The 9520-nt window shown below is 39.1% G+C and overlaps 1 protein-coding gene across 3 annotated transcripts in view; it reads left to right on the top strand.

Annotated features, from left to right (window-relative positions):
• The first annotated feature begins 400 nt into the window (after positions 1 to 400).
• LOC140471238 (GTP-binding protein Rheb-like) overlaps positions 401 to 9520 on the top strand; it is a 30952-nt gene continuing 21832 nt past the window's right edge. For all 3 annotated transcript variants that reach the window (XR_011956930.1, XM_072567194.1, XM_072567193.1), the window contains exons 1-3: positions 401 to 659; positions 2749 to 2820; positions 4128 to 4195. Coding sequence is in view for 2 of the 3 variants with exons in the window: in XM_072567194.1 (XP_072423295.1) it covers positions 608 to 659; positions 2749 to 2820; positions 4128 to 4195 (192 nt within the window). In the remaining variant the exon portion in view is untranslated. The remainder of the gene's footprint in view (positions 660 to 2748; positions 2821 to 4127; positions 4196 to 9520) is intronic.

The following is a 9520-nucleotide window of genomic DNA, read 5'->3' as shown; positions in this document are numbered from 1 at the left end:
TCTGGCAGCATCTGTGGAGAGAGAAACAGAGTTAACGTTTCGGGTTCAGTGACCCTTCTTCACCGATCCTCAGTTCTTTGTTTCATTAAATACTTTTCAAACCTGGTTTCAAAACGCATTAAGTTGTACTCCTCTTCTTCGGCAGGTTTTACACTGATAAGCCTGCCTCCTCCACCAAAAGCAAGCCTATTACCTAATACTTAAATTATCTGCATATCAACTGGAATTAGATTTAAATAAAATACTTTTGGGACATCGTAAAGCGATTTTAAATAAAAATATTCACACGTTCGAGGTAAAATACTTGCTCTCTCAGATCTTCCCAGGAGGTGGCAGTGTGGACAGGTACTTTACGACGATGCCGTAAAATGTGCAGAGATTTGTTGTGGGGAGATTATTTTTGTATATTTAAAAAAATGAGCTCGCTGTGAATGAAAAAGGGGGGCGGGGGAGAAAGAGGGAACCTGATAAAAATCACCTCAGAAGTTCCAGCGCTCTCGCACGCTAAACCAAGGGGTGGGGGAGAAAAAAAAAGCGGTCCGGTCACGTGACCGAACCAAGCCCGGGTAATTCAAAAAAATATATAAATCTAACTAATTGTAAACAAATGGCCCCTTTAAAGTTTCGGAAGATTGCAGTATTGGGGTATAGATCAGTCGGTGAGTCTTTTTTATTTCTCTATTTTGAAGGGGAGAAATCTCGAGCGGACTCCGCTTTCCCCTTGGAAACGGCGCGCGGTTGTAAAATTCCTCCAGTTCATTCCGAAGGTTATGTTTTATTCTAAATGTAGTCAATTACTGTCAACCAGAAACAAGAGCTTTTGTTAGTGTACTTCGTGCATCAGTTTCTGTGGGTACTTCACAATGTAATTGAATCCATTGGTTGCTGTGAATGTTGTGTAAAATATTTTTTCCTTGTCAGAACATTCTGTAGACCAGCATTCACCACCGATTTGATTCATCTCTCTCCACGTTTCCCTTCAGCTCCTCCTCCTCCCCGTTCTTGACCATAGTTCTTCTCTTCCGCCCCCCTCTCCCCAAAATGTTTTTTTTAAATTACCAGAATAAAAAGTTAAATAGTAGTTTGTTGGGTATTTCCAGTCCCATTGCATTTTTAAAATGATTCGATACTGTCTCAGAACGTGATGTGGAGGAACTGGTGTTAGACTGGAGTGTGCAAAGTTAAAACTCACACAACACCAGGTTATAGTCCCAACAGATTTATTCGGAAGCATTAGCTTTCGGAGCGTCGCTGATTCATCAGGTAGTTGTGGAGTAGGGCCACAAGACACAGAATTTATAGCAAAAGATTAGTAAACAAACGTAGATTGCTGTTAAGTCTTTCATCTTTTAGAATGGGTTGCAGGTTCACTAATGTCTCAGAACGTGTCCTTTCTTGTCTATGTTTCCCGGTTACAGGTGTGGATGAAGGTACGCAAATCATGTTTCCCGGGCTACTGTTATATCTCACCTGCATATCTCCAAGTTGCAGTCATTTTCAAAACACGAACATCTGTGGATGCTGGAAATCTGAACCGAACACAAAGTGCGGGACAAAGTCAGCAAGTCTGACAGCATCTGTGCAGAGAGAAACACAATTAACGTTTCGGGTAGCCTGACGAAAGCTCACTAGACTTGAAACGTTAACTGTTTTTCTCTCTCCATAAATGCTGCCTGACCTGCTGAGTTGCTCCAGCACTTTGTTTAATTTTTGTCATAGAAATGCATTTTAAACCGGTTTTGTGTTGCTTGCTGTTATTGAACTGATTCTCCCGTAGCCATTGAAGAAGGGGGAAAGCGCCCCTTACACTTTTTTACACTGGAGTGCTATGGAGGCAAGTGCTGCAGTCAATTTGCACACCAAGATCCCACAGACAACAATGTGATGAATTTCCAATGTAGAGTTCTGCTTTTCCTTCCAATAACATATGTAACATCAATTTGAAGCAGTGGAAGAGTCAGAGGCTTTTAACATCTCATCTAAAGGTTGGTGTGAATATTGAAGTACTTATGACGTACTGCACTGGAGCGTCAGTCCAGAAGATTTGCCTAAATTGGAAAAAGGCATGAATCCATAAGCTTCTAACCAAGTGCAACCTACTTAGTCAAGCTGGTGCTCACTTTTTAACACAAGTAAGCCATTAACATTCTGGCTTGATCAGCAAGGGAACTTCAGGTGTAAATAACACTGTTAAACCAGGAAGGGAGTTGAAATAGGGGCCTTTCTTTTAGTTCTATTTAGTTAATAGTTTTCAATCTTTTCTGTTTGGGGGCCCTCTGCAAATGCTGTTCCTGTTTAAGTATGTTAACAAAAATAAAGAATTCTGATGATCCACAAGGTTTTTAAGTTCTGTGTATTCCAGTTCTGGAAATCTGTGGTATAATGCACTAGCTAACCTAGCAATTAAAACAAATAACTCCTGTGACCCATTAAAATCAGAATTTATGAAAGTAATCCACTGTAGTTTCTCAAACTTTATTTAAATCTTGGGGATTCAAAATTTTGCGCCATTAAATGTGATGTAATAGGAAACTTTAAACACCATTTGCTTGGAATGGCATTTTTATTTGTATTTAGATTTGAACTGAAATTGTTATGGTATTCTGAATTCCATATTCTAGCAGAAAAAAACACCTTTTTTAAAACAAAAAACAATGTAAGTACAGTTGTGATTTCATGCTATCTTTTCAGTAAATGCTAAAATGTTTTTCTCATTCTAAAATAAATTACTTTGTAAACTCCTTGTAGGAAAGTCATCGCTAACAATCCAATTTGTGGAAGGACAATTCATCGAATGCTATGACCCTACAATTGAGAATAGTAAGTATGGTCTTCATTGGGTGGTACAAATATCTCTGAACATTGAGGGCATCTCGAGGTGACTGAACGAATTTGGAAGTAACACTGTGATTAAGTTTCCCCCATCCCGAAGATTTTGATGTGCTGGGGCGCAGCAGGGCTTATGGTCTCGGTCTGGTATATTGTCTTTGTGATCCTCATTCATGCATAGGTTGAGACAATGAGTATTGGCAGACTGAAATAAAAACAGAATATGCTGGAGAAACTGAGCACATCTGACAGTATCTGTGAAGAGAGAAAAGGAGTTAATGTTTTGAATCTAATTTCTTTACTTTGGAACTCTGTAATGGTAGGCTACTTAACTTTGGAGACATCAACACCAAGCTAGATCCTGTCCTTGACCAGTGTTCACAGAGAGTATATCTGTCTCAGTAGCAACTCTGCAACCTTTGACCTGTAAGATGTTTGTGGGATTGAACAGTTGTGTATTTTAAGAAATAGGTACACTTTTTAAGCAAGAGAATACAGAAGTAATCAAACGTTCCTGAGTTGACTTATTAGCATCATCTTATATGTCACTACAAGTAAGAATTTACAGTTATTTAACACCCTTTCACAACTGCACAACAACCAAGTGCTTAAAACCAATGACGTTCTCTTGAAATGTAGTTATAGGAATAGTGGCAGCCATTTTGCAGATAGGTTTGTGATGGCCAAATAACTTGTTTTCCTGAGGGATGAATATTGGCCAGGATATTGGAGGTTCCCTGTGCTATGGGATCTTTTCCATCGCCCTGAAAAAGAAACTGATAGTTGACATCTCATCTGAGAAACTTCACTTTCAACAGCGCAGCACTCCGTCATTGTTGTACTGGAGTGTAAGCCTGGATTATGCACGAAGGGTTTTTGAAGTGGGTCTTGAATTTGCAATCGCTTGATTCCGGGAGAGTGCTACCCAATGAATGCTTTTGTAATTCACTTTGAGAAAGATACATTGACCTGGTAAAATATCTCAATGTCCCAATCTAATTTTGGCCTGAGCACTGCAATTTTAAAATTGACCAGCTACATTTGCTCGTCAGGTTTCAGGCCCCTTTTCCATGTCCGTTTGATACCTGTTTATCTTACTCCAGAGACTAAAATACTGCTCTGTTTTTACTGTTGTCAGTATGACTGGTGTTTGACTCAGCAGTGCTGAAAGACTATATCTTGCTTGCAGGTTTATTGACAGAACAAAGTGCAGCTAATAATGATAGAATGTAAACAATCTTATTTTTAAAAATGCATGTTTTCTCCGATTCATAAGATTTTTAAAAATTGTTTTGCAGCTTTTAATAAAACCATAAATTTTGATGGCCAGGACTTCTATCTGCAACTGGTGGATACTGCTGGGCAGGTGAGAGCTACATGCGTATGATCTTCGAGAGGGATGGTTTTCACTCTTTGAATTTTACAGCACGAAAGGAGCCCATAATGTCTACACTGGCCAACAAGTATTATTCTAGCACTTGGTCTATTGCTTTTATAGGTTATGGCACCTTAAGTGTATATCCAAGCTCTCTTTGAAAAATGTGATTAGGATTCTGACTCTAGCACCCTTTTTGAGGCAGAGGTCTGAATTTGCAACACCTTGTGAGTGAGAAAGCTCCCCTCAAATCTCAGACCTCTCTTCCCCCTAAATCCATGACCCCAGGTTATGGACTTCTCAATTAAAGGGGAAAAGGTCCTTCTTATAGACTCAATCAGGACCCCTCACAGTGTTATAAATTTCAATTAAATCTCCCTTAAACTTCCTCTGTTCCAAAGAAAACCCTCTAGCTTATTGAATGCTTCCTTATTTTCCAATTCACACAACATATTTTTAAATCTTCTCTGTCCTGTTTCAAGTGCAGTCATATTCTTGCTACAATATGGTGACCAGAATGGCATGCTATACAATCCAACTGTGCTCTTATTACAGAGTTTGGTTAGCTGAGTTGGCTGGTTTGTGATGCAGAGTGATGCAAACAGGAAGGGTTCAATTCCTGCACTGGCTGAGGACTCGCCTCCTCAACCTCTTCCCCTTGCCTGAGGCATGGTGATCCTCAGGTTAAACCACCTGCAGTTGCCTCTCTCTAGTGAGAGAGCAGCCCTACGGTCTAGTGGGACGATGGCGACTTTACTTTTAATCAGTGTTTTATACAGCTCCAGCATAATCTCCCAGCTCTTATCCTCAATGCCTTGGCTAGAATCATAGAGTCATAGAGATGTACAGCATGGAAACAGACCTTCAGTCCAACTTGACTATGCCGACCAGATATCCTAAACTAACCTTGTCCCATTTGCCAGCACTTGGCAAACTGCCTTTACTGCTTCCCCACTATCTATCATGCTTGTTACTGCCTCAAAAATTCTAATAAATTTGACAGGCATAATTTCCTCTTCATGAAGTCATGGTGACTCTGACCATATTATGTACTTTGTAATGGCAGAGCATTTTATCCTTTTTAATGAACTCTAATATTTTCCCAATGTCAAGTGTTAAGCTAACTGGCCTGTGGTTACCTTTTTCTTTTCTTTGACCCCAAATTGAAGAAGGGTATTACGGTAGCATTTTTCCAATCTGCTGGGACCTTTCAAGAATATTAAGATATTTGAAGATTACTTCCAATACATCCACTGTCTTTTTGGCTATTTCCTTTAATAACCTAGGATACAACCCATCAGGCCCAGAGGACCTAACTCCATGGGGCTTTTAGCTCCATTAGTTTCCCTGGTAATTTTTCTCTAGTGATAGCTATTTTATTTATTTCCTTCACATTTTTCATCCTTGGATTTACTACTTTTCAAATGCTATTAGTGCTCTCTATTATGAAGATTGGTACACCTCTTCCATTTTCTTGTTTCCTATTGTAATTCTCCAGCTTCATTCTCTAAGGGACCTATGTTCATTTTGGCTTCTTTCTTTCTTTTCATATATTTTAAGAATCTTGTACTTTCTGTTTTTTAAATTAATTGTTAGTTTGTCTTCTTAGTTTATTCTCTCCAATTTTGGGGTAATCTTTTGTTGGCTTTTACCGTTCTCGATTCTCTGGCTTAACACTAATCTTGACCACATAGTTTTATTTTATTCTTTCAATTGATTTTATTCTTGACCTCCTTAGTAACTGTGGTCAGTTTATTCTCATTAAAGAATCCTACTTTCTCATTATTTTTGCTGTGTGTCATGAATTGTTTCATAAATGTCTGCCATTGTTCATCAACAATCTTATCTGCTAAACTCCTTTCCAGTCCAGTCCAGCCAACTTTGCCCTCATTCTGTTATTTAAATTTAGCACAGTTGTTTCCAACTCCAGTTTCTTGATTTCCAACTGAATGCTCAATTCTACCATGTCATGGTCACTGTTTCCTAGACTATATTTTACTCTGAGATAATTTGTTAAACCTGCTTCATTACACATTACCAGACCCAAACTAGCCTGATGCTTAGTTGGATCCACAACATTATGTGCTAGAAAATTGTCCCTAATATACTCTGAATTTTTCCTCATGGCTAACTCTACCAATTTGATTTTCCCACACTACATGAAAATTAAAGTCATCAGTGATTTAATGTACTGTTTTTTTTCAAATACCCTCATCATCTGACTTATTCTGTGTCTTGCAGTATAGTTACTGTTGGGGGTGTGCAGGCCAGGGTCTATGGACTACTCCCACCAGTGTCGTCTTCCGCTTTTGTATTTCTTATCTCCACCCATATGGATTTTACATCTTCAGGTTCAAGATCATTTCTTGCCTTCGTACTTATTCCATCCTGTATTAATATGGATGAAGTGGAACCAATGGATCTAATGTATTTGGACTTGCAGAAGGTGTTTGCTATGGTGCCACACATTATGTTACTTACTAAGATAAATGCCTGTGGTATTGGGGGTAATACATCAGTGTGGATTTGAGGATTGCCTAACCAAAAGAAGAAAGGGTTAGGAGAAGAGGGGCATTTTCAAGATGGCAACATGTAACCAGTTGTGTGGCACAGGGATTGCTGCTGGAACCACATATATTTACATTATATATCTCAATAGCTTGGATGAGGAAAGTGAACGTGCGATAGCCAGGTCTGCACGTGACACGAAAATAGGTTGGAAGGCAAGTGATGAAGATGATACCAAGTCCGGACGTAGGCCGGTTAAGCGACCAGGTAAAAACTTGGCGGATGGGATATAATGTGGGAAAATATGAAGTTATGCACTTTGGCAGGAAGATTAGAGTGGCTGAATATTATTTAAATAGAGAAAGACTGCAGAAATCTAAAGAACACCGGAATTTTGGAATCCTTGCCCAAGAATCACAAAAAGCTAGCATCCAAGTTTGATGGGGAATGGGGAAGGCAAATGGAATAAAACCAAGAACTGCACATACTGGAGATCTGAAACAAACAAAAACAGAAATTAGTTCTAGCTCTGAAGAAGGGTCATAGTACTTGAAACGTTAACGCTGTTTTCTTTCCACAGATTCTGCCAGACCAGCTGGCTTTCTCCAGCAATTTCTGTTTTTGATTGTTTAAGGCAAATGGAATGTTAGCCTTTCATTCAAAGAGAATGAAACATAAAGTAGGGAGGTTTTGCTAAAACTATACAAGACACTTGTCAGGCCACAGCTGGAATGCTATGAACAGGTTTAGGCCCTTTATCTAAGGAAAGATATACTGACATTGAACCATTAGGCTGATAGCAAGTATGGAGGAACTGTCTTATGAGGAGAGGTTACATAGATTGGGCTTGTACTTATTGGAATAGGGAAGAATGAGAGGAGACCTTATTGAAATATACACAATTTTTCAAGGATGTGACATGGAAAGGTTGTTTTCCCTTGTAGGACAGTTTAGGATCAGAGAGCATCATCTCAGAATAAGGGGTTTCACATTTATGATCGAGATGAGGAGGAATTTCTTCGGAGAGTAGGGAATCTGGGAATTTCTTTACCGCAGAGGACAGTCAAAGCTGGGCCATTAAACATTTTCAAGGTGGATGTAGACAGATTTTTAACTCAGGAAGAGAATCAGGGTTATGGAGAAAAGGTAGGAAAGTAGAGTTGAGGATGATCAGATCTGCCAAGATCTCATTGAATGGTGGAACAAAAGAGATGGACTGAATGGCCTATTTTTGCTCGTATGTCTTATAATTGTGCTTTTGCTTCATTTATTTTGTTCTGAATATCATATGCAATTGAGTAAAGAATTATTAATTTTGCGTTTTTATCATTTCCTCTTCTTTTGACCTTAATTTTCTGCTGTAATTTCTTTTGTAAATATATTTATTAGCAGATGTTTTTAACTTTACAAACATAAAATTTGTTGAAAAACTACAATCAGTAACAAATATCAGTATAATATAAAGAAAATAAAAATGCTGTAATTATTTAAGGTTTGTGCACTCTTTGTGTGTATCGTTGCCAAAATAATTGGCCTGCAATGCTACCACCTCCTTTTTGCTTTGTAAGCCTACCTATCCCCTTTGTAGTTCTACCCCCTCTAAATCGTTTAAAGACCTCTCTGTAATCCAGTTATTCAATTTGCCAGGATATTGGTCCCATCACCGTTCATGTGAAGCCCATCCCACCCAAATAGCTCCTTTCTATCTCTGTCCTGGTGTCAGTGCCCCACGCATTGAAAACTGTTCCTCTCACACAAATCTTTGAGCCATGCTTTTAATCCGTAGACTTTATTTACCTTTTGTCAGTTCGTCTGTGGCTTGGGTAATAATTCTGACATTGTTACTTTGGAGGTTCTGCTTCTTAAGTTAACTCCTAAAAGTTCAAAATATTTCAGCAGATCCTCCTATCTATGTCATTGGCACTAAAGTGGGCATCAACAACTGGACCCCTCCCTTCCCACTCGAAGTTCCTCTCCAGTCCTGAGGAAATGTACTTAACGCTGGCACTGCACAAAGGACACAGCCGTTGGGAGTCGTGCTTATGGCTGCAGAGACCAGCATATATCTCCCTAATTATATTGTCCCTACCAATACTACACGTTCCTATTGCTTCACTTTCCATTTGAATGTCTCCCTGTACCATGATGCTGTGGAGTTCACTCATCCTCCCTGCAGTTCCTGTACTTTTCCACACACCTTGCAAAAGGCTCTTAACTGTTGAACAATTGCGGGGGCTGACATTCATCAAAAGCTTCCTCTTGGATACACCATAACTGCTTCACCTATAGGCATGCCCTTCTGTTCCTGATCGTAGACTAAATTTGAATCATTTAATCTGAGGGGTATCACTACCTCCAAGAGAAAAGTGTCCAGGTAGCTTAAATCTTTGCTAATGTAATGTATTATTTGTAGATTGGACTCCAGCTCATCAACTGATGCCAAGTTGCTCGAGCTGCGAACACTGCTATAGAAATGTTCACTCTGGATCACCTTGGTGTATGGCAACTCCCACATGCTGTTGCAACAACTCATCACATGGCCCACCATCACTATTGTATTTAACTTATTAATTAATTATTCCAGTATCCCTCCTCATTGTGCTTTGTTATAATTTTTTTACACACCAGTATCAGACTTGTTTAAAAATAGCAATATTAAGTACAAATAGAGAGGAGGGGAAAAGTCCGGAAACCTAAACCCAAACTAAAGACCTTACTTTTACTTTAAAGATAAGAAATACTCGCCAATCCTATTCTTCACTCAGCTGCTTTGTTTAGAAAAAAGCAACCTAATACCTCTTTCCTTCC

The sequence above is a fragment of the Chiloscyllium punctatum genome, chromosome X (genome assembly GCF_047496795.1).
Source record: "Chiloscyllium punctatum isolate Juve2018m chromosome X, sChiPun1.3, whole genome shotgun sequence".
In the NCBI taxonomy this organism is placed as follows: domain Eukaryota; kingdom Metazoa; phylum Chordata; class Chondrichthyes; order Orectolobiformes; family Hemiscylliidae; genus Chiloscyllium; species Chiloscyllium punctatum.
This window is presented reverse-complemented; position numbering and strand designations above follow the sequence as displayed.